At 45.9% G+C, this 25,088-nt stretch overlaps 2 protein-coding genes across 2 annotated transcripts in view; both read left to right on the forward strand.

Moving 5' to 3' along the window:
• Window positions 1–3,298: 3,298 nt before the first annotated feature.
• LOC106634351 (uncharacterized) overlaps window positions 3,299–25,088 on the forward strand; it is a 133,784-nt gene continuing 111,994 nt past the window's right edge. Inside the window, exons 1-4 of the mRNA XM_063607039.1 lie at window positions 3,299–3,574; window positions 7,877–7,929; window positions 11,850–11,901; window positions 13,180–13,803. Coding sequence (XP_063463109.1) covers window positions 3,299–3,574; window positions 7,877–7,929; window positions 11,850–11,901; window positions 13,180–13,803 — 1,005 coding nt within the window. The remainder of the gene's footprint in view (window positions 3,575–7,876; window positions 7,930–11,849; window positions 11,902–13,179; window positions 13,804–25,088) is intronic.
• Window positions 21,429–24,625, forward strand: LOC117978165 (beta-defensin 134). Its single transcript, XM_034951050.2, has 2 exons — window positions 21,429–22,012; window positions 24,095–24,625. The coding sequence occupies exons 1-2, from the start codon at window positions 21,955–21,957 to the stop codon at window positions 24,235–24,237; spliced, it is 201 nt and encodes a 66-aa protein (XP_034806941.1). The 5' UTR covers window positions 21,429–21,954; the 3' UTR covers window positions 24,238–24,625.

Genomic DNA, 25,088 nt, shown 5'->3' on the forward strand with positions numbered 1-25,088 from the left:
CTTTATCAGGGGTCTGATGTCTCACCCTGTCTTCTTGCCAGCCTTAAGGATGGAGTCGGAGCCTCCATGGTGCACCACGCAGGGAGGACAGTGGATCTGTTCTCTGTGGTCATGCCCCAGCAGAGGGGAGGGACAGTTCAGTGAATGTAGGCAAAAGAAAGTGAGATCAGACACTTACTGTGTCTATGTAGAAAGGAAAGACATAAGAGACTCCATTTTGAAAAAGACCTGTACTTTCAATAATTGCTTTGCTGAGATGTTGTTAATCCATAGCTTTGCCCCAGTCACTTTGAACCAACCACTTTGACCCAACCTGAAGCTCACAAAAGCATGTGTTGTATGAAATCAATGTTTAAGGGATCTAGGGCTGTGCAGGACATGCCTTGTTAACAAGATGTTTCCAAGCAGTATACTTGGTAAAAGTCATCGCCATTCTCTAGTCTCAATAAACCAGGAGCAAGATACACTGTGGAAAGCCCCAGGGACCTCTGCCCTTGAAAGAGGCTTATTGTCCAAGGTTTCTCCCCATGTGATAGTCTGAAAAGTGGCCTCATGGGATTAGAAAGACCTGACCGTCCCCAAGCCCGACCCCCGTGAAGGGTCTGTGCTGAGGGGGATTAGTCAAATAGGAAAGCCTCTTGCAATTGAGAGAGAGGAAGGCCTCTGTCTCCTGCCTGCCACTGGGAACTGAATGTATCGATATGAAACCCGATTGTACATTTGTTCAATTCTGAGATGGGAGAAAAACGGCCCTATGTTGAGAGGTGAGACGTGTTTACAGCAATGCTGCCTTTTTATTCTTACTCCACTGAGGTGTTTGGGTGGAGAGAAACAGAAATCTGGCTTACGTACATGTCCAGTCATAGTACCTTCCCGTGAACTTCATTATGACATAGATTCTATTGCTCACATGTTCGTTGCTGACCTTCCCCTTATTATCACCCTGCCCTCCTACTACATTCCTTTTTGCTAAAATAATAAAAATAATAATCAATAAAAACTGAGGGAACTCAGAGGCTGGTGCCGGTGCAGATCCTTGGTATGCTGAGCGCCAGTCCACTGGGCTCACTGTTGTTTCTCTATACTTTGTCTCTGTGTCTTATTTCTTTTCTCAGTCTCTCATCCCGCCCAACTAGAAATACTCACAGGTGTGGAGGGGCAGGCCACTCCTTCAAGTGAGTGCTGAGGGACGGTCGGGAGCCTTATTTGTTTCCTCATCTTCAGGACAAACAAGAGAGTGCGGTGGGCAGATGGGAGGAGACCAATATGCAACTCTCTGCTCAGCAGACTGTGGAGTTTCTGTTCTTTGTTGCACTGGGGGTCTCAGAAATCTTATTCAAAATTTTGCTTTCCTCCCCCACTAGTTGTCCTTCTCATAGACATCTCACCCATGATAGCAGGGAATCAGTCCCTCTAAACTATTCCCTAAGAACAACAAAGAGATTATGAAGGTGATGATGAGGATAAAGAGGATGACAACAGACACCATGGCATCATGAACCCTTACTGAGGGCTTCCTAAAGGCCAGGTTCTGAGCTCTGTGCTCTATGCAGCTTGTTTCATTTCAACTGTGTAGTCTCCACGTTATTAGTGCACATTTCAGAATGATTTTACAGACTAGAAAAGGTGCAATGGATTTTCATGTAGCTTGTACCAGATCACGAAGTCAAAAAAGGCGAAGTCCAATTTGAACCAGGCAGTGTACGTCCAGACACATGACATTTGGCCAGTCCTCTCCCTGTATCCAACCTGCCCTCTCAAATCCTTGTCACTCAGGCCGATGCCCCTGCTCACTGTGCCCTTCCCTTTGGGGGTTCCTTGGAGACCACAGCTAGACCAGTGGGTGCCACAATCACTGTGTCATGTATAGAAAGAGCAGCTGAGATCACATCGAGGATTCCAGAAAGAATTGGCACAGGATCATTCGGGACGCATCTCTCCCTTGCCCCTGTTCCTGGCTTTCCTTACAGCTCTCGACTTCCTCAAAGGAGTCATCAATTCGGAGTTTGGCTTCCATTCCTACTAAGGAAGCTGGAAAATATTTCAAAAATGCTCCTCCGATGTGCCTGCGGTTAAGACCTCTGAGCTCTGCTTAAAACTTTTTGAAGCTGGGCGCGTGGCTCACGCCTGCAATCCCAGCCGTTTGGGAGGCTTAGGCAGGTGAATCACAAGGTCAGGAATTCGAGACCAGCCTGGCCAACATGGTGAAACCCTGTCTTTACTAAAAATACAAAAAAAAAAAAAAAATTGCCAGGCATGGTGGCCTATGCCTCTAATCCCAGCTACTTGGCAGGCTGAGGCAGAAGACTCCTTTAAAGCCGAGAGACAGAGGTTGCAGTGAACCGAGATCACGTCACTGCACTCCAGCCTGGGCAACAGAGCAAGACTCTGTCACAAAAAAATAAGTAAATAAAAATTACGAAAAAAAGTGCTTGGATGGGCTTGGCAAACTTCAGCCATTAGCTCACGTACCACTTTGGAAGGGCATACCTTCAGTCACTTCACCCTTTAATCTCTTTGCTCAAGACTAAAGTTCTGAGAGGAAGTCTAATCGGCTGAGTTGTGTCCATGTGGGCAGTGCAGGAAAGGATGCAGTGGGAGGCGGCTCCAGGGACGTCTTTGTCCTCCATCACGGAAAAGCAGGCACCTGGATTATCCACCCTAAGAAATCTGGACAAAGGAAAACGAGGTTCTCTGAGGAAGGAGACATAGAGCCCAAGGAGCTAACCAAGAGACAAATAGTCATCCTGTCTTGTCATTTTCTTTTACACTGTGTGTACATTATCTTACACTTATCACTTTGTTTTCTTTCTCTCCTTTAATCGCACCCTGCTGCCAAAAGTTAAAATAAAATGAAAGTGTTGAGATAGCTCAGTAACTGACTTTTGGTCAATTGCCTTTTCCTATAGTGAACAGCTGCCCAAACGATTGTCTCTGTCACTGTACAGATTTGCAAGCGTTTGCAGGATCACTCCCAATCCCCCATCACAGGGCTGTGTTACAGCACAATTTAGTTCAGTGTTTTGCTCTCTGCAACAGGGAGGTTCTCATCCATTACAGGATGCAGTAAAAACAGGGGTACCATAAGCAACCACCTCTTTCCTCAACGGTGTGATGAAAGCAAAAGCCAAGTAGCTCCATGTATCCAACTTAAAAATATAAAAATTACACCTGTGGGCTGCAGTTGGAGCTATGGCGGCGGCAGCTGTCACTGGGCCTAGCCCGAGGTGTGGACCTGGGGACTCCCCAGAAGGGTTGGAGGGGGAGGCTCACGGAGCGTTGGTGGAAGGCGCACAGGATGCTAAAGCTTTACAACAGCCTCTCGGAAGGGGAGGCGGTGGGACTTCCTGCGGGGCCTGACCCGCTGGACCCTATCCATCTGAACGGGGCGCACTTCGACCCAGAAGTTTACCTAGACAAGCTGCCTAGAGAGTGCCCTCTTGCCCAGCTGATGGACAGTGAGGCCGACATGGTGCAGCAGATCCGGGCTCTAGACAGCGACATGCAAACCCTGGTCTATGAGAACTACTATAAGTTCATCCCAGCCACAGAAATTGACAAACAGCATAAAACTGTATGAGGAATTGCAGGAAACCCAGAATTTCCCAGATAACCTTGTAAAAGAAGAACGAAGTTGGAAGACTCACAAAAAAATATATATTATATATATATATGTATAAAGTTGTATTTTCATTCTGTTGTAAATGTTTAGTAATTTCTATTGTGATTTTTCATTTAACTCCTGAAAGGATATTTTTAATTTTCCAAATGTGTGCTTGTGTTTAGCTATCTTCTTGCTGTTGACTTCTAATTTTGTTTCATTATGGTCGGGAAAATGTGGTCTGGACAATGTCAATCGTATAGTGGATTTTGTTGAGACTTCTTTATGGCCTAATATGTGGCCAGTTTTTTTGTTTTTGTTTTTTGTTTTTTTTTGGCAAATTTGCCACATGTGGTTAAAAGGAATGTGGATTATTTGTTTTTTTAGGAGAGTTTTTATTTCTCAATAGATAAGGTTCTCAGTGTAATTAAAATCTAGCTTCAATTAACAATATGCTAGATCTCTCAAACCTTAGGATGTTAGTCAGTGTAACAATAGACTGCTGCTGAGACGAATAAACCCTGAACTCTCAGTGGGTTGGCACCCATAGCATAGTCTGGTGCAGGGCAGGGGTTCTCCTTGGGCGCCCTTGTCCAACAGTGATTCAGAGATTCTGGAGGTTTCCATCTTTTAATTTTGCCATCTCAGAGATTATCACTGGTAGCCATATGGATAGGGAGAGAGGGAACATAGCTCACACTTGCCTTTGATAACTTTGGCCCAGAAGTGATTTCTTACATTCCTATTGGTGGAAATGCAGTCACATGGTTCCAAACTAACTGCAAGTGAGGCTGGGAAATGTAGTCTTTCTGCATGTCCAGGAAGAGGAATGGTGTGAATACAGCATTGTCTTTGACACACTAAGCATGTGCTGAAGAGTTCTTACTCTCATAAGAGGTTTGTCTGTCCTGTGTAACTTTCTCAGTTTTTGCTTAGATAGTTTCAGGCAATGTTGTTTGGTACATTCAGCTTGATGATTATGTCCTCTTGGCAAAGTAGTCAAAATTCCCATCAGTTTGAATGAAAGTGTTTTACAGATAGGTCAGGAAATGTTAATACTTTAAAAGGCCCTTCTATTCCTCCACTGTACAGATAAGAACAACAGAGTCCTAGAGAGAGGAGGTCATGGGTCTCACTCATGAGTGGCAGAATTGAAACCAACATGGCAGTAACTTTGCCTTTCCCCCATCATGTTGTTCTCCCTCTATCTTCACTCTGCTGATTTCTTCACTTGCTCCATACAGACCTCCCAGTGCCAAGTGTGTCAGTGTGTCCGAAATTGGTGTGTTCTTGGTCTCACTGACTTCAAGAATGAAGCCGCAGACCCTCCTGGTGAGTGTTACAGTTCTTAAAGGTGGCGTGTCTGGAGTTTGTTCCTTCTGATGTTCGCATGTGTTCGAAGTTTCTTCCTTCTGGTGGGGTTCGTGGTCTCGCTGGCTCAGGAGTGAAGCTGCAGACCTTCTCAGTGAGTGTTACAGCTCATAAAGGCAGTGTGGACCCAAAGAGTGAGCAGCAACAAGATTTATTGCAAAGAGCAAAAGAACAAAGCTTCCACAGTGTGGAAGGGGACCCCAGCGGGTTGCCACTGCTGGCTCTGGCAGCCTGTTTTTATTCTCTTACTTGGCCCCACCCACATCCTGCTGATTGGTCCATTTTACAGAGAGCCTGAGTGGTCTCTTTTGACAGAGTGTTGATTGGTGCGTTTACAATCCCTGAGCTAGACACAAAGACACCCCACGTCCCCACTAGATTAGCTAGATACAGAGTGTCCACACAAAGGTTCTCCAAGTCCCCACCCTAGTAGCTAGATACAGAGTGCCGATTGGTGCATTCACAAACCCTGAGCTAGACACAGGGTGCTGATTGGTGTGTTTACAAACCTTGAGCTAGATACAGAGTGCCGATTGGTGTATTTACAATCCCTTAGCTAGACATAAAGGTTCTACAAGTCCCCACCAGACTCAGGAGCCCAGCTGGCTTCACCCAGTGGATCACACACAAGAGCCGCAGGTGTAGCTGCCTGCCAGTCCCTCTCCATGCTCCCAACCTCTTCAGCCCTTGGGTGGTCGATGGGACTGGGCGCCGTGGAGCAGGGGGTGGTGATCATCGGGGAGGCTCGTGCTGGACAGAAGTCCACAGAGGGGGGAAGGCTAAGGAATGGTGGGCTGCAGGTCCTGAGCCCTGCCCCATGGGGAGGCAGCTAAGGCCCGGCGAGAAGTCGAGCACAGCAGCTGCTGGGCCAGGTGCTAAGCCCCTCACTGCCTGGGCCGGCAAGGCCGGCCGGCAGCTCCTAGTGCAGGGCCGCCAAGCCCATGCCCACCTGGAACTTCAGCCAGCAGGCAAGCAGCATGCATAGCCCCAGTTCTGGCTCACGCCTCTCCCTCCACACCTCCCTGCAAGCTGAGGGAGCCAGCTCCAACCTTGGCCAGCCAAGACAGGAGCTCCCACCGTGAAGCCGCGGGCTGAAGGGCTCCTCAAGTGCCGCCAAAGTGGGAGCCCAGGCAGAGGAGGCACCGAGAGCGAGCGAGGGCTGTGAGGGCTGCCAGCATGCTGTCACCTCTCATAAGGAGTGATTAATCTGAGCTTCTCGAGAAAGTCCATTCCTGGTAGGCACTGGGAATAAGAAATCTCAGAGTATAAAAAGAAAATCAAGTGGTAGCACTTTTGTGAATGGCTCCAAAATTAGATCCTTTATCTTTTTTTTTACATGAAGCACAGTTGCCCAAAACACGCTTAGCCTGAGATGAAGCACATATTAGAGAAAGGTTCTCTCTATAGCATTATGTATTACTCGAGTGAGCATTAAAAAGAGGAGACGGGACGTGCTCTCTCTAGCTATTATTACCTCCACTATAGAGTTGACATACACAAGCTCATTATTCCATTATGTTTTATTCAACAAAATAACTTTAATGTTGAAGCTTAAATTGAATTCGTTAAAACATCTTTGTCTCCAGCATAATGTTCCCCAAGTGTCTCCTTGGTGCCTGAATTTTCTCCAGAATTATAGTGCTGAAGCTATGAAAATGGTGAAATTATATGCAATCTGCAAAACAATGTGGCTATAACGTGGTAATTGGCCTTCCACATAATTAAAGGAACATTTCCTCATCAGAGCTGTTCCATCAGAGACCCAAAGGCTATCGTTGTACAAATCACCCACTTAGGAAAAGCTTTATTCTCAGTAGCCTCTAAAAATCTGGTTATGCAAACAGATTTGCTTATTCAGTAACATTAATGGCTTCTCATAGTTAAAAAGTCATCAATGTGTTTGACCTAAAATCTGTTTCCTCCGTGACCAAGTACCATTTTTATTTTGACAGTTAGGAGCCTTTTGACTCTTTCACAGCTGGCATGAAGGCACAGGGAGGGAAATCTCATAAACCAACAACCTGTGTATTCCCAGACTGTTAATCAATAGAAAATCACTTCAACTGGATTAGGGTCTTGTACCTGGCAGAAAGGCTCTTATGGACATTGGAATTGGATTTCTACACTTGATATGACACCTCCTTGAGTCAGATCAGATTCATGTTTGATAGACTCTTGACAAAAAATTGCTCCAGGATCTGTGCAGTAGCTAAAGCCTTTTTGTTGTTGTTGTTGTTTTAAAAGCAGCATTAAATGTTTTCATGAAGACCTTCCCAGCAGTGATTTTATTGGGAATATGGTCTTTAGCTCTGGTCCTGAATAACTCACACTGAGGAAACCTCTAACAAGTGTTTTATTGGAAGATGTCTGATGGATGGTTGGTTTTAATAACAAATCTCTTCCCTTTTTCTGTCCCCTGTGTTCTATTCTCCTTTCTCTACACATTATTCTGGGAGGATTCACCTATTCCCAAAGTCCTTTCCTCTTTATTTCCATTCCAGAGCTCTCTGTATAACTCCAGGCTGATGAATCCAATGGCCCAGTTGTTATCTCCACTTGGCTGTCTTTCTTGCATTGACCTCATCTTACCTTGCCTCTCCTGATTTCCTCTTCTGCCTGGGCTCACCACGTCAGATTCACACCACCATCCACCCAGCTTCCAAAACACCTGGGCCTCCTCCTTCATTCCTCCCTCTTTCTCAGTCAAGTTAGTCTACTGTCTCCTCTCCATCCTCACTGCCACAGCCTTGGTCCGCCAACCATCTTGTCTCACTTGGTGTATTGCAGCCTCCTACCTGGTCTACTCACCTCCCACTCTCCTCCAGCCAGACTGCTCTTTTTATAGCACAAAGTGGATGATTACTCCCCTGCTTAAAAACATCTACTGTCTCCCTTTGTCTACAGGATAAACACGACAAAGAGCCTTTAAGATTTGGCTCCAACTTACCTCTATATTGGTCAGTTTTTATAATTATATGAACATCTCTCAGCTCCTCACCCTCTCACGTCTCGATTTTTGCACATGCTCTTCCCTCTGCTGGGAATGATCTTCCACACCTCTCCTATCGACCTGGCTAGTTCCTACCATTTTCTAGTCTTCAGCTGAGGAGTCCTGTGGTGGAGAAGGATTTCTCACCACCTGATAGAGATTGCATGCCCACCCACCTCCGGACTTTTATTTATTTATTTATTTATTTTGACGGAGTCTCGCTCTGACCATGCAGGCTGGAGTGCAGTGGCGTTATCTTGGCTCACTGCAATCTCTGCCTCCTGGGTTCAAGCAATTCTCCCACCTCAGCCATCTGAGTATCTGGAATTACAGGTGCCCGCCACCACATCGGGCAAATTTTTTTTGTATTTTTAGTAAAGGCAGGATTTCACCATGTTGGCCAGGCTGTTTTCAAACTCCTGGCCTCAAGTGATCCACCCACCTTGGCCTCCCAAAGTGCTGGGATTACAGGCAAGAACAACTGCACCTAGCCAATCGGGTGCCCCTTCTATTTGCTCCCATTGCCCCAGGCATACTGTCACCATAACTCTTACCATTCTGAGTTGAAAATGTTTTTTTTTTTTGCTTTTTATTTCTCTCATTAAATGCAAAGCTCATTGAAAAGAGGACAGTGGTTGTTCACTGTTGTACTCCTAACCTTTGACTCAGTGTCCTGAGGTTGGCTCTAGAGCTGTGCACACATGTTCAGACATTGGAGCACATCTTGTCTAGCACCTCTTTTGAGGTGGCTTAGAGAAAAGTCAGTAGGTACTTCCCCAAGGATGAAACAGAAGCTTCACCTAAACCAGTTCTTCAACTTCAGCCTGCATTAGAATCCTCTGAGAGCTTGTTAAAAATACAGTCTCCTAGAGCCCACTCTTCAAGAGTCGGTGAGTTGCTTCATCATCAAAATATATACAGAATTCAGGCAGTCTTCAGTGCCAGCCTGGTCTGAGCCTCCGTGGACTCCCACCTGCAGAATCTCCCTGCTGGTCTCCTTGCTTCTGCTCTTACCTTCTTATTACCCATTCAAGTAGCCAGGGTGATCCTTTTTAAAATTTTTGTTAAATTTTTTTGAGATGAAGTCTCACTCTGTTGCCCAGGCTGGAGTGCAGCGGTGTTATCTCAGCTCGCTGCAGCTCTACCTCCTGGGCTCAAGCCATCCTCCCACCTCAGCCTCCTGGGTAACTGGGACCACAGACATACACCACCACACCCGGCTAATTTTTGTATTTTTTGTAAAGACACAGTCTTGCTATGCTGCCCAGGCTAGTCTTGAACTTCTGTGTGCACCCACCTCAGCCTCCTGCATTTTTAGGAGGCCCTTCTTGTACGGATTTTGATGCAGAGGCCTGGGTGCCTCATGTCTCCTCCCATCTCTCTCTGTCTTTCTGTCTCCATCTCTCTCTCTCTTTCTCTTTGCGTTATAGCTGCCTTGGGGACTAGACTCTGCCTTAGGCATCCCTCTGACTCTTGTTTGCTTTTACACTGAGGCTGCTTTAAGTTGCACCTTGATCTGAAGCCTTGGGCTTCTCTTCCTATTCCTTGCTTTTGTTGGAAGGGCCGTGCAGCTTCTTGACAAATTGCTAAGGTTCCCATGAGTTTCCAAGTCCCCAAGAACCAAACCAGATGACAAACAAAGATGCAGCCCACAGCTGGGGAGACAGATTTCATGTCCACACAGAGACTCCAAGATGCTGAACTGAAATCCACCCCGAAACCTGTTATCTCTCATTTAAGTTCAATGTCACCTGGGGGCTTGCAGGGCAGGGCTGGTGACCATTCACAGGGAAAGATGCTTTGAAATGGCAACTGAGAATGGTGTGGTGGTTGACAGATGGCACGTCAGAGCATAGATTAACATGGGAAGAGAAACTCAGCGCTTGGGGGAAGTGTGTGAGGCTGGCAGCCACACAGAGGGCTTTTCCTGCGAGCTCTTGCATAGAGGCAAACAGCCAGGAGGTTTTGCTTTCTGAGCCTGAGCGGAAGCATGTTCCTCCCTGCACATTGCCGCTCTGCAGCAAATGTTTATTCCTGTTGCACTGATTAAAAGTGCTTACCAGGCCGGGCGCGGTGGCTCACGCCTGTAATCCCAGCACTTTGGGAGGCCGAGGCAGGCAGATCACAAGGTCAGGAGATTGAGACCATCCTGGCTAACACGGTGAAACCCCGTCTCTACTAAAAATACAAAAAATTAGCCGGACATGGTGGCGGGCGCCTGTAGTCCCAGCTACTTGTGAGGGTGAGGCAGGAGAATGGCATGAACCCAGGAGGCAGGGCTTGCAGTGATCCGAGATTGTGCCACTGCACTCCAGCCTGGATGACAGAGCAAGACTCCGTCTCAAAAATACAAAGTGCTTACCGAAGGGGTTTGAGGGCAGTGGTGACACTGTGAGTTATGGCTCTGTCGGCCGCCAGTGGAGCCAGCCGCTCTGCACAGCCGTGCAAGGGTGTTTTGAAAAGTGGCTCAGCCGGCCAGGAGTGACTGGCTGTAAATATTGCTGCCACAACATCTTGTAGCCTGATTGGGGCAGTGTTTGCAGAACCCTTAAACCACTACACTTGTTCAGGCTTAAAAATAAGCTTACATTTTTGTTTGTTTTGTTTTGTTTTATGAGATGGAGTCTTGTTCTGTCACCGGGTTGGAATGCAGAGGCATGATCTCGGCCCACTGCAACCTCTGCCTCCTGCGTTCAAGTGATTCTCCTGCCTCAGGCTCCCGAGTAGCTGGGACTACAGGCGTGTGCCGTCATGTCCAGCTAATTTTTGAATTTTTAGTACAGACGGGGCTTCACCATGTTGGCCAGGATGGTGCGATTTCTTGACCTCGTGATGTGCCCTCCTTGGCTTCCCAAAGTGCTAGGATTACAGGCGTGAGCCACCGTGCCTGGTCAAACATATTGCTTCTTTTCTCAACTTCTGCTGAACTCTATTTTGCTTCTTTTTCCTGGATAAAGCTCTTCTTTATCCAGAAGAGCTTTTAGCAGCAAAGTTACCCAACGCCCTTCCCTAGTCTCTCCTTGCAACTGGCTCTCAGCGGGGGGGTTGGGGGGGGTGGAGGGGCGGTGGGTAAGAGGAAATCCTTGACAGAACCAATTTACATGAGTGTTTGGAGGACTCTCGCTAGCCCCAGGAGGTGTTTGCATTTTTAAATTGGTTAGTAGTGTCAGAATGTTTCATGAGTAAGAGCACAGCCTCTAAGTTGGATACCCTGAATTTAAATCTCAACATGGCCATTTTGTATATAACCAGAGGATGGATTTGGGGACCCAATGGATCTACCATGACATGAACTTGCACCAACATTCACCTGATCTCCAAAATGCCTATTCTGACTGGTAGACCCTAGTCTCAGCCTAGTGCCAGTTCAGAGCCTGTGTCCAGTGATCCTACACATGTCTCATTACTTCCTTTTCTCCTGTTCAGTCATCCTGGTAAAAGGCTGTGTATTCCCTTGGGGGCAGGCTGGGAGAAAGATTGACAGTATAAATTTTTGGCAGTGGAGCAGAGTCCTTTCTGGAGGGGACCTGGCTTCCCATTCAGACAAGGGACTCCGGGTCTGTGAACTGGCTTATGTCTGGAAATTCACGGGGGACTGTGACTCTGTTTTTATGATTCAGATTAGACTTCTGCTCACCTGACCTAGAACTCTTCTGCAAACACAGATCCAGTAAAAATGTGGCAGGCTTCTTATCTGTTTCACCTCTAGGAATGCCACAGTCAGCTGGCACCATAGGTCTCTGCGAGTCAGACTATTCTGGTTGCAGCTTTGAGTCTGCTATCTTTTATGGTAACTGCATCCACCTTGCCTTTGGGGATTGAGTGCTCTGATCACTTGGCCCCAGCCCCTGTAGTGTGCCTATGTCACTTACCCTCTTTATACCTCAGTTTCCTCCTCTATAAAACGGGCATCCTCATTGCACCCACCCCGAGGGCTGCTGTGAGGTATAGATGGATTAACATATGGAAAGTAATAGAAGAGGGTCTCAAAGCCCATGTGTCGTTATCAGAATTATTTCGTGACAGGGAAGAGCTGGAGGAGAGAGGAAGGTGCTGAGCAGATCCATGTGCTCTCCCACCAGTGTTTCCTGAGCACCTACTATGTGCTGCCCACTGTGAGAGCTGTTAGGGTTGAAATAGGGAGCACAGCAGGGTAGGCACTGCCATCAGGAGCTTAGTGGGGAGACCATTGTGCAACATGGTTTCAGAGCTTGGGGTGGGGAAGCTCAGGGAGCACAGGGGCCTAGGATCCTGGGCAGAATCATGGAAAGGACACAGCCGCCCCAGCCTCTCCTGCCTACTCTGCCTCCCTGGCCTCCTCTGCTTCCCTGGCCTCTCCTGCCTTCCTGGCTTCCCCTTCCGCCGTGGCCTCCCCAGTCTCCCCTGTCTCTCCTGCTTTTGAGATGGGCCAGGAGCTGCTGGTGCTCACTTAGCCTGTCCTGGACTCTGGGTGTAGCACTTCAATGTCCAGAAAATACCCCCGGGTTCAGCTCATCACACAACCTAGGAAGGAGCTCCACACTGACACTAAGGCTGCATCCTGGACTCATTCATCAGGGCATGCCTCCAAAATATTTCTCCACGTCTCCTCCCTTTGACCACCTGCATTGTCTCTGTGCCTCAGCCCCAGCTGGGGGCCTGCAAGGATCCCCTATCTCCTCTGCCCCTGCATGGCTCGGTCCCAGGCAATCTGTCCACCCACCACGCCTCTCGCCCCTTGCCCACCGTGCTCCAGACCCACAGTCCTCTTTCTGCTTTCCCAGTCTCTGGGCTTTTGCACACGCTGTTCCCTCTGCCTGAACACCCTCCACTGGGCTGAGAACAACTTTCTGAGGCCTCTCTCAGCTGTTGCTTCCTTTGGAACAGCCGCTGCTGCTGTCCCTCTCCCAGCTCCAAGACCTGCTGAGCCTCCTGTCTTTCTCAGTTCCCATGCCCCCAGCACTTCTTCTTGGCCTCCTTTTGCCCAACTGACAATGTCCATTCTCAATGCCTTCTCACCCAGCGCTGAGCCCCACTGGGTGAAGGCAATGCCTGTCATGTTCACCACAATATCCCTTCCCCTATCACCACGCCTGGTCCGCAGTGATGCTCAAAAAAGATCTGTTGGTAGGCAATGCGAAGGTGCATTCATGTCATCCTGCAGGAGGAATTCTCCACGAGTTTTGAGCAGCCTCGGTTTTCCCACCACCTCCAAATCATGGAAGACACAGGGTAACAGCAAAGACAAGGTGGCTGTGGCCGATGTCCACCCTCTCGGGGCGTCCCTTCTCTTCTCTCCTCCTTAGGCAGGGAGACCATCGGGGTGCAACCTGCCTGGGGCGGTGAGGAGGTGCAGGGCCTGGCCAGAGCGGGCCTGGCGACGGGCAAGGGACAGCGACCTCCTGGGCCAGGACAGGTGAGAGCGGCGCAGGCCCGGGACCGGCGTGGCGGCGGTGCGCGTGAGCGGCCAGCAGAGGGCGCCAGAGAGCCAGGAGTGGCCCGCAGAAGAGCCCGCGCCGGCACTGGTGCCCAGGTCCGCGCCGCGCGGACTCACCGAGCCTGCGCTCAGACGCCCCAGCTCCGCCGAGAGGCCGCTTGCTCCGGGTCCTTCTTCTTCCCCAAGTGCAGGCAGAGCCCCCGGAGTCATGGCCAGGCCTTCCGGCAGCTCCGAAGCCACTGGCAAGTCCCGAGGCAGGGATGGCCGGCCCAGGAGGGAGGAGGACGACGTCCCTCCCGAAGAGAAGAGGCTGCGGCTGTTGCTGGAGGGGGAAGCGCACACCCCCAGGACTGCGAGGACGGGGAGGACGCGCCGCGGCCGGGCAGGGAGGAGACCGGCACCCAGACAGGTGGCGACGGCAGAGGAGTGAGTGACGCGGGCCCGGGGGTCCGGGGGTGCAGCGGGCGCGGGGGTGCCGGCGACGCGGGGTAGGGGCGGCGGGAGGCTCCGTGGCCTGCCCCGGGTTGAAGTTGGGAGGGCGGCTTTCATTCTGAACCCATTTAGGCAGCACTGGCAGCCCTCCTCGCCGTGGGCGGCATCAGAGCCCCCCCTGCCCAGTCTTGGGGTTGCTCCCGGATGTTGTCTGGGAGGCTTGCTCATGGTGACATCCTCATCTCCCCGTGCACGTTACCGCATTCAGACCTTGGGTCACCTGGACACTGAACTCAGGTGAATTTTCTCTGAGATCCCGGGAGAAGGAGGACAGTTCTCTGGAAGGTTTTCCAGGGCCGATCACGGAAAGGATGAGAAGGCAGAGGTCCTGGTCGGGGACACAATTACGGTGGCAGTGTAACACCAGGAAACTTTATTGCGTGAAGTCCCTCTCACTCCCTCTACCTCCCTCTTTTACGTGGACTCTGCAAAGACCAGGATACCAGAATGCAGTGGAGTGACCAAGTGTAGTGGGACCTTGCGAACGCGAGTCTGAAGCCAGGCGGCTGGGGTTTGCATCCTGGTTCTGCCCCTCCTTAGCTGGCTGACATGGCACAAGCCACTTACCCTCTCTGAGCCTTACTGTCTTCAGTGGCAAATGGATCTGTCAACAGGCCCCATTGCCTGGGGTTGTTACTGCTGAGATTAAGGGAAGCTCCTCCGTAGAAGCACTTAGCGTTGTTCCTGGCACATAGTGTATGGTGGATAAATGGGACTTAGGACTAAAACTCATGCCTTGGTGTGTTTTTGCAGTGATGTTTTGTTCTGGGGTGCATCACAAGAGACAAGGTTCTTGGCTGGGCATGGTGGCTCAAGCCAATAATCCCAGCACTTTGAGAGGCCGAAGTGGGAGGATTGCTTGAGCCCAGGAGTTTAAGACCAGCCTGGGCACGTGGTGAAGCCTCATATCAACCAAAAATAAAAAAATAAAAAATAAAGCCAGGTATGGTGGTGTGTGCCTGTAGTCCCAAGTACTTTGGAGGCTGAGGTGGGAGGATTGCTAGAGCCTGGAAGGTCGGTCTGCAGTGAGCTGTGATCATGCCACTGCACTCCAGCCTGGGTGACAAAGTGAGACTCTGTTTCAAGGACAAGAGAGACAGAGACAGACAGACCCACAAGAGTCTTAAGCCAGAATCTTCATGTTAAAATGCTTTCTGGAGGCTAAAACGATGATATGTTGATAATGAAATATTTAAAAGGCAGACACCCCACTGAATTGTTTGGTCCACAGAGGGAAATGGGAATCGCATGACCTGAAGGATGATGGAGGAACTGAAAAGAAACCATCCTTGTTTCCTGAATCTGAACGTGGCACCCTCTTTTCACGGTGTCTGTATCTGCTCAGTCCGGCGGCCCCTCGAAAAGAGGGAATCTTGATTTTCAAACTTAAAATTTGGCCCAAAGCCCACTGCTGCCCACAATGCCCTCCAGACCCATTCCTCTTCCGTTTTAGTTTCTATGGGAATACTCTCTTTGAAGAACCCATGAAGCAGTGTCAGGCTGGTGTGAGAATCAGCAGTGATTTCTTTGAGGAGGAGAGCCCGTTTCCTCACTCACAGGCCATGTCTGAGTGGATCAAGAAGAACAGAGCGCCCTTTTATGAGATTTTGTCTGCGTAGACCATTAGCTTGGTAAAAATGTCAAAACCATCCTCGTTCTTTAATAGCAGATTATTTTGGACTTTTCTCTGTAAGAAGCAGCATGGGCATTCAGATGCTTTTAAGGATAAAATGTTCTTTCTCATCACCAGGCCTGGTGCTCTGGATGGCTGAGGTTTTAATGTGACTTGGTGTTCCTTGGAGTGGCTCCCAGGCTGTGCTCTTGTGGTTGGGTGGCAAGGGGTTGCTTTATTCGGTGGTGGCTAGAGGAGGTTTTAGCAGATAAATCGGGACCCCAGGAGCCCCTGAGTGTCAAGTCCTGCTGCAGGGCATGTGTTTATAGTGGGGATGTAGGGGGCTGGAGGGTGGGGGCATTGATTTCCTGCCAATATCAGAAGTTTCACAGGCTTCTTGTGTATCCACAAACACCCACCCCATTGAGAAGGCCTAGAAAACCTGGCCCACCCCAAGCCTTTATTGACCACTTGTGAATGATCCCAAGGTGTGTCTGACCCACAGCTCCTCCTGGAGGGAGAGAAAAGTCTCTCCTAGGTATTTGGTTATCAACCTCAACCACTTGCTGAGCCTTCCCCAAGACCAAGCATCTTGGCAGAGATTTCTGGGTTGTCAGGCAGAACCGAGCATTCGAGGGTAATAACTCACTGGAGTCCCTGAAATCCCTGATGGACGCACCAGGTAAAAGCATCCAGGGTTGAAACCAGATCAGGAAGGTTATTGTCAGCCTGGGGCTCCTGTAGAGGTGCATCCACGTTTCAGGGATTTTCCTTCTTGCTGAGGAGAAACCTGGGTTTCTCAGCTTTGGCACAGTCACAACATTTGGGGTGAGACCATTCGTGGTGGTGGGGGAGGGGCTGTCCCATGTATTGAAGGATGGTTAGCAGCATCTGTGGTCTCCATCCTCTAGGTACCATTCTACCCTCCCAGCTGTGGCTACCCCAGATGTCTCCAGATGGTTTCAAATGCTGTGGGGCAAGGGAGTGGTACGTGAGCAAAACCACCCCAGTTGAGAGCCATTGGTCTACACTTGTGGAAATGTTTGAGGGTGAGAGTGTCGAGCTTGGGTCCCTGCTGTACCCTTTATGAGCAATGCGGTCTTGGAAAATTAATAGTACTCCAGGGGCCTCAGTTTTCTCATCTATAAAATGGAGATAAATGAGATACACTTTCATAGGAAGATTATATGGGATTTACTGAGATAATAAGACAGTACATGGAAAATACTAGGCATAGCATTTATTTATTTTAATTTTTTTTAAAGACAGAGTCTTACTCTGTTGCCCAGGCTGGAGTGCAGTGGCATGATCTCCGCTCACTGCAACCTCCACCTCCTGGGCTCAAGTGATTCTCCTGCCTCAGGCTCCCGAGTAACTGGGACTACAGGTGTGCGCCATCATGCCCACCTAATTTTTGAATTTTTAGTACAGACAGGGCTTCACCATGTTGGCCAGGATAGTCTGATCTCTTGACCTCCTGATCTGCCCACCTCACCCTTCCCAAGTGCTGGTATTACAGGCATGAGCCACCATGCCTGGCCAAATATAAACTCACTTTCTTACCTCTTCTGCTGAACTCTATTTGCTTCTTTTCCCAAATATCTTTATCCAGAAGAGCTTTTAGCAACAAAGTTACCCAATGCCCTTCCCTAGTCTCTCCTTGCAACTGGCTCTCAGCAGGGGGTGGGAGGAAATCTTTGACAGAACCAATTTACATGACTGTTTGGAGGACTCTGGCTAGACCCAGGAGGTGTTTGCATTGTTAAATTGGTTACTAGTGTCAGAATGTTTCATGAGTAAGAGCCCAGCCTCTATGTTGGATGCCCTGAATTTGAATCTCAGCATTGCCGCTTTGTATATAACCAGAGGATGGATTGGGGGACCCAATGGGTCTACCATGACATGAACTTGCACCAACATTCACCTGACCTCCAAAATGCCTATTCTGACTGGTAGACCTTAGTCTCGCCCTAGTGCCAGTTCAGAGCCTGTGTCCAGTGATCCTGCACAGGTCCATTAGTTCCTTTTCTCCTGTTCAGTCATCCTGGTAAAAGGCTGTGTATTCCCTTGGGGGCAGGCTGGGAGAAAGATTGACAGTATAAATTTTTGGCAGTGGAGCAGAGTCCTTTCTGGAGGGGACCTGGCTTCCCATTCAGACAAGGGACTCCGGGTCTGTGAACTGGCTTATGTCTGGGAATTGACTGGGGACTGTGACTCTGTTTTTATGATTCAGATTAGACTGCTGCCCACCTGACCTAGAACTCTTCTGCAAACAAAGATCCAGTAAAAATGTATAAACCTAATATCTAGAGTTCATTTATTTATTCAACAAATATACCTTTGGCACTGATGGCCTGCTAGACTTTCAGCCCAATACTGGTGTAAAATGATAAATAAGACAGTCAAGGAATCTGTACTTGGATCTCACTGTCTAATCATAGAGACACAAATAATTTATATAGTAACAATTGTGACAAGTGCTATGAAAAAAAAGGAATGGGGGCTCTAAAATTTGTAATGGGAAAGAGGACCATCTCTTCACAGAGGATACAGAAGCTGCTTCCTTCTGCATCTCCCACTGTTGGCTAGAATACATTTCTCTTTATTAGGATTGTCATTTGCAAAGGCTGCATATTGAATCTGTATGGCTCAGGGTCAGACAGGGACATTTCAATTGCAGCTGAGAGTATGGCAGTTGCAGAACAACCACAGATGAGGAAGATGAGAAGAGTAGCATGATGACCCTAAAGAAATACCAAACCCAGGAGGTAGAAGAAAGAGCCATCTAGTCCTAGCATGGAGCATACTGTACTTCTCCATTTTCTAATCCCAGAGCACCATGTGGCCTTAGGGGAATATATGGATGAAAAGAAAAAGCTGGTGTGCGGGTAAGCCACGTACTTGTTTTTCAAATGATGCGCACATCTCCCCTCTTTATCTCTAAAGTCTATGAACTAGGTCAGCTCCCAACTCGTGGCACCTACAGTGAACCAGACGCTGAGCCAGGGGAGGTCTAGATAACAAGAGACAATCTCTGACAGTTGTTGAAATTCTTCTTTACCTCTTAGAGCAAAACTCAGAGGCTGTCCTGTTCTGATATTTAAGTAAAATCACGAATTGCTGGTAGTTGGTGACCTAGTCAGTGAACGAGCTCCTTATCAATAGTGGGAGAATAATAGTAATAGTCCGTTCTGGGGAAAAGAATATGGCACTGTAATGGTCTTGGGGTTTTTTAACTTTGGCTTTGTAAGCAACATTATTTTTGCTTGGGTTAAAGCCTCTTCCAGCTGTTTATCAACATAGATAAAAGTATATTGCTTTATTATTTCTCCTTGAGTCATATTCAACGCTTTCTTTGCATGGGCAATGCCAATATCCCACTGAGCATGTCCTCTCTGAGGTTGAGGTTTCCAGGTCTTTTTTTCTCAGAGTGATTGCTGGCTTCTTTGGGAGCCTCAGCCAGTAATTCTTTATACTGTTTATGACCTTTATACTCCCATACCTGCTTTTCATTAACCCATGCCCTCACTGGCTGGTTGCTAAGAAATTGGACATGATATGACAAGGCACCCCTTGTGTCAGTTTTAGTATGAACTTCCAGCTGGGGCTCACTTGAGACCAAGGTAGGAACCTAAGGTAGAAATGATAGGTTCCTGCCTTGGGCTTTTTCTGTTTGGTAGGTTTTTTACTACTGATTCTATTTCAGATCTCATTATTGGTTTGTTCAGGCATTCAATTTCTTTCTAGTTCAACCTTGGGAGGTTGTACTTTTCCAGGCATTTATCAGTTTCTTCTAGGCTTTGTAGCATGTGTGCATGCAGATGCTCCTAATAGTCTCTGAGGGTTTTTTGCATTTCTTTGGGGTCAGTGTTAATATCCTCTTTCTCATTTCTGATTGTGTTTTTTTGGATCTTCTTTTTTTAGTCTAGCTAGCAGTCTAAATAAGCAGACTTATTTATTCTTTTAAAGAGCCAACTTTTGGTTTCATTAATCTTTTGTGTGGGTTCATGTCTCTATTTCATTCAGTTCAGCTCTGATTTTGGTTATTTCTTTCCTCTGCTAGCTGTGGGTTGATTTGCTCTTGTTTTTTTAGTTCTTCTAAGTGTGATGTTAGGTTCTTAATTTGAGATCTCTCTAACTTTTTGGTGTAGGCATTTTCATGCTATAAATGTTCCTCTTAACACTGCTTTGGCTGTGTCTCAGGGATTCTGGTATTGTACCTTTGTTTGAATCAGTTTCAATGAACGTCTCTTTTTTTTTTATTATTATTTTTTAAGACAGTGTCTCACTCTATCACCCAGGCTTGGGTGGAGCAGGACAACCACAGCTTACTGTAGTCCCAACCCCTTAGGCTCAAGCAATTCTCCCACCTCGACCTCCCAAGTAGTTGGGACTACAGTCGTGCACCATCACACCTGGCTAATTTTTTTTTTAATCTTGTAGAGACAGGGTCCCACCATGTTGCACAAGGTGGCCTTAAACTCCCGGACTCAAGTGATCCACCTTCCTTAACCTTGCAAAGTGCTAGCATTACAGGTGTGAGCCACTGCACCTGGCCCAGTTTCAAAGAATTTCTTGATTTCTGCCTTAATTTTATCCTTTACCCAAAAGTCTTTAAGGAGCATATTGTTTAATTTCCATGTACTTGTATAGTTTTGAGAGATCGTCTTGGTATTGATTTCTATTTTTATTGCATTGCGGTCTGAGAATGTTACTGGTATGCATTCTTTTTAATTTGTTAAGGATTGCTTTATGGCCAAGCATGTGGTTGATCTTAGAGTATGTGCCATGTACAGATGACAAGGATGTGTATTCTGTTGGTGTGTGGTGGAATGTTCCATAGATGTCTGTTAAGTCCATTTGGTCAAGTGTTGAGTTTAGGTCCTCAATATCTTTATTTGTTTTCTGCCTCAATGATCTGCTTAACACTGTCAGTGGGGTGTCAATGTCTTTCGTTATTATTGTGTGGTTATCTAAGTCTCTTCATAGGTCTCTAAGAACTTGTTTTATAAATCTCAGTGCTCCAATATTGGGTGCATATATATTTAGGATTATTAAGTCTTCTTTTTGAATTGAACACTTTATCATTTTGTAATGCCTTTCTTTGTCCTTTTTGATCATTGTTGCTTTTAGTCTGTTTTGTCTGAAATAAGAATAGCAACCACTGTTCTTTTTCTTTTCCATTTGCTTGCTAGATCTTTATCCATCCCTTTCCTTTGAGGCTATGAATGTCATTGCGTGTGAGATCTCTTGATGACAACATACAGCTGTGGCCCAGCCTTTCTACTCCTGAATATTTGCAAAAGAAAAATGAAAGCATATATCCATACCATGACTTGTACATGAATGTCCATAGCAGCTTTATTTTCAATAGCCAAAAACTGGAAATAATCAAACATCAATCAATACGTGACTGGATAAACACATAGATGTATAGCCATGCAATGGTGCTCAGCAATGAAAAGGAATGAACAACTAATTCATATTATAGCAAGGACGAATCTCAAATAATTATGCTGAGTAAAAGAAACCCAACAAGAAAGAGTATAGAATATATTATTCTATTCACATGAAATTCCAAGAAAATACAAAGTAATCTATAGTGTCAGCAGAAAAGTTTTGGCCTTTAGACTGAGAGGTGAAAGAGAACCAGGAGGGGAATATTACAAAAGGCATGAAAAAATGTTAGGGGGAATGGATATGTTCATTATTTTGAATGTGACAATGGTCTCACAAACGTATAGATATGGCAAAACTTATCCGATTATACACTTTACTGTTTGAAGTTTATTGTATGTCACTTATACTTCAATAAAAAATGTTTTTTTAAATAGTAACAGTTATTTTAAATGACCTTGACAAAATATTGTGCAACACTTAAAAATACTATTTATGAAGTTTATAGTGACACTGATATATAGTATATATCAAGTTACAAAAGCAGGATACCTAATTATAAGAATATTGTTTATAGCTATGTAAAACAAAATATTAAACAACAAACTAGGCATAAATGAAACTTTCTTTAGAATGACAGTTTGTCTCTGAGAAGAGCAGTTCATCTGTAACTTGTCCATCCTTGTCATGTTTAATATTTTACCAATTTTCTAAAATTAGCAATTACATTTTTATTGTAACAAAAGCCTATCAAATTTTAATTTTATTCATTTAAAAGAGTAAGAGCACATAGTTCTCAGGCCTCCATGTACTTTTGGAAAACCTGGGTGGAAGAACAGTGTCTTTGTCAATAGGAAAAGCTGTCAAACAAGAAAGGGCTGTCCATTTTTTTTCCTCAGATGAGCATTGCCAACACAGCTGCCTCAGGGGTGTTCAGTGTAGCATATCTACCTGAAGCGAGGCATACCCCAGCCCTGAGAGGTTTGTATAGGACTGTGTGCTCAACCTCTTCTCTCTATTCCCTGACAGCCGATGTCAGACCCTGCCACTAGCCTCCTTAACAGAAGTTCCCAGCCATGAAGCCTCTCCTTGTTGTGTTTGTCTTTCTTTTCCTTTGGGATCCAGTGCTGGCAGGTAAAACTGGCATATTTTGGGGGGTAGGGGTGCTTCATATAGAAGAACAATGCCACTAAACAACCCAATAAACATACTCCACCCATGGGCCCTTTAATTTTCAAGCTAGAAAAAAGCATCAACTAGTTTTGATGTCAGCAAGACCTGGGCTTGAATCTGGCTGTCCAACTTGTTAACTATATAACTTTGGACAAAGGTCTAAGCTTCTCTGAGCCTTAGTTTCCTTTTTTTTTTTTTTTTTTTTGGCTGAACTGATCAGCACCAGTGAGCCTTAGTTTCTTCATTTGAAAAATGGAAATATGGAAATGAAGAGTCTCACAAGGATTAAATCAGATCATGTATGGAATATGTCCATACATAATATGAAAAGTACCTGGCTCATGAGAGCTATCATTGTATTTTCATTAGTAATGCCCATCCTGTCTTCCTGCTGTTATTTTGTCTCTAATTCAAGAATGTATCTAAGTATAACAGTCAAAACCAGAAAATAGTGACAACACAATTTGTTAATTTTCTAATATACTGAAGTTTCCTACAGTTAATTTACTATTTGTGAATCCATTAGTTACATGAGGAAACAGATTTAGAACGGCTAGTTTCAAGAGAATCACTGAGCTTCATGTGATAGAAGAAATGCCTGATCAGATGAGATAGCAGCTAGGGAGACATGACAGAGAGTGTGAGTGGCCCTGTGCTCTAGCTTCACCATATCCTTTCTGACTTTAGCAATCTCATCTGGAAAATTCTTTTCACTCAGTGTTACTGAATCAGTCCAGTCAGATTGGTTCATCTGCCTAGATGGACTGAAGTGTTTGCCTGAAGTATTCTCCAGGCAAATGAATCAGATATTCAGATTATGTGACTCACCAGGCTAAATTTAAGAATTCATGGGATCAAGGCCTCTTAAAGCTGTTGATGCAACCAATTCCACTACGGTTTATGGCAATGGATTTGTGGCCTCCAGACAAAGAACCGCATCTAGTGTACAATATTCCCTTCAATTCCTTTTGCATTCTCATAACTTGTCATTTCCATTGAAATTTCTTGTCTCATTTTATAGACCATTATATTTCATCTTCCCAAAAGTGTTACAGATTGTCCTCTAGGGCTTCTGTCTTGCAAACTAAGTAACACTGATCCCTTCTTGTTCCTGTAGGACAATTATCCTCCAGGGCATTATGACTCAGATAGGGTATGTGTTTGCTCAAAATTTCTACAGATTCCTTGAGCTTCAATAAGACTTCTCAAATCTTCAGAATTGATTTCATCCTCCTTCAAACTCACAAGACCATTCCACATTGCAAATACATCATTGCGCTTGTCATGTTTTATCCTCTCTCAGAGAGATATTTTGTATTTCTTCTCTTTTTGTCTAGAATGAAAATTCATTGAGGTTAAGGTCTATATCATACTCAAATCTGTACCCCAACAGTCCTTGATTCACAGGATTTATAAAAATTGGTTTATGAATAATAATGAGTAAGTAATTATTTAAAAAATAATGAGTGAATGACTATGTGAATAGCTAGCTTGATTGTTTGGGTTATATTCATTGACAAATTCAGGGAAACTTCCAAATTATTACTTGTTTTAGTCAGCTTGGGCTGCGATAACAAAATTCCGCAGACTGTGGCTTAGACAAACTTTATTTTCTCATAGTTCCAGAAGATGAGAAATCCAAGATCAAGGTGCTAGCTGATTCAATTTCTGATGAGGGCTTGCTTTCAAGCTTGTAGATGGCCATCTTTTTGCTGTGACCTTCACTAATAAGAACATCAATCCTATTGGATTAGCCTGTCGATCTTATTGGATTAGGGTTCCACCATCATGACCTCATTTAACTTATATTACTTCCTGAAGGCCCTATCTCCAAAGACAGTCACATCAGGGGTGAGGGTTTCAGCATATGAATTTTGGGGTGACACAATTCAGCCCCTACTACTAATTAATTTTTTCAGTTACAGGATCAATTATCATAACCAAATCTCCTTGGTATCCGGTTGGATAAAAATTGAGGGACTAGCAATTTTATGGTCCAAAAAGGCCTGTAGTGAATTATCTTTCTATTCATTTTCCTTCCAGGTATAAATTCATTATCATCAGAAATGCACAAGAAATGCTATAAAAATGGCATCTGCAGACTTGAATGCTATGAGAGTGAAATGTTAGTTGCCTACTGTATGTTTCAGCTGGAGTGCTGTGTCAAAGGAAATCCTGCACCCTGACATAAGAAACCAATGAATGGCCACTATCCTGTAGGCCCTTGATTCTGCCATCTTTCACAAAACCAGGGAATTTAGATCCAACTGTGACACCATGATGTGTCCATGACTACTGGTTTTTAGCATTTTTATAAACCAGCAGACTCTCGTGGTCGTAAATTTAAAGAGCTGAGCTGTAGCCTTCTTTAAAAGAGCTCGGTTTTTCACAAAAACAGTGTAGAAGATATTTTCTCACCTCAAAGTGATGTCCAGTGTGCTCATCAGCACCTGTTTCTCCCTCTAATCATAGAGGATATTCTTATTATTTAGAAAGGCTTCAAGGGAAACAACTTTTGACACCTAAGTCGTGTCCTACCTTCGCTTCAGCTTCGCATTTCCCATTTCTGTGAAATTCCCAACTTTAGAGAAGCAGATTTGCCATGGCCTTCTGACAACCTTGTACATCTCTCACATAAATCGCATAGGCAGGGCTTAACTACAGGCTGGCCCGAGTCTGGACTGAGTCTGACCCTGAAGTTCCTTTGGAACAGGAGAGGCCATCTTGTGATGGGCTGGAACAAGGTAATTTCTCATCCACCTCCCTAGTTTCAGTTGAGCAATGGAACTTCCCACCTGAGCCCCTAGGGTTCAGCTACAGGCTATAAGACTGCCGTCCTGTGGTTTAGTGTTGGTTCCTTAGCAGCAGAGTGATGCCACCTCTGCTGCCTGTCATCTGACTCCTCTGGATGGGTGTTATCCTGTGGCTTAAGAGCTAACACCATGCTGATCTTGCTTTGCTATATGTGTAACTAATAAACTGCCTAAATCCATTTGGACTCATGATTTTCTTTACCAATAAACTTTATGAAGGTGTA

This window comes from Pan paniscus, chromosome 7 (genome assembly GCF_029289425.2).
Source record: "Pan paniscus chromosome 7, NHGRI_mPanPan1-v2.0_pri, whole genome shotgun sequence".
Lineage (NCBI taxonomy): Eukaryota > Metazoa > Chordata > Mammalia > Primates > Hominidae > Pan > Pan paniscus.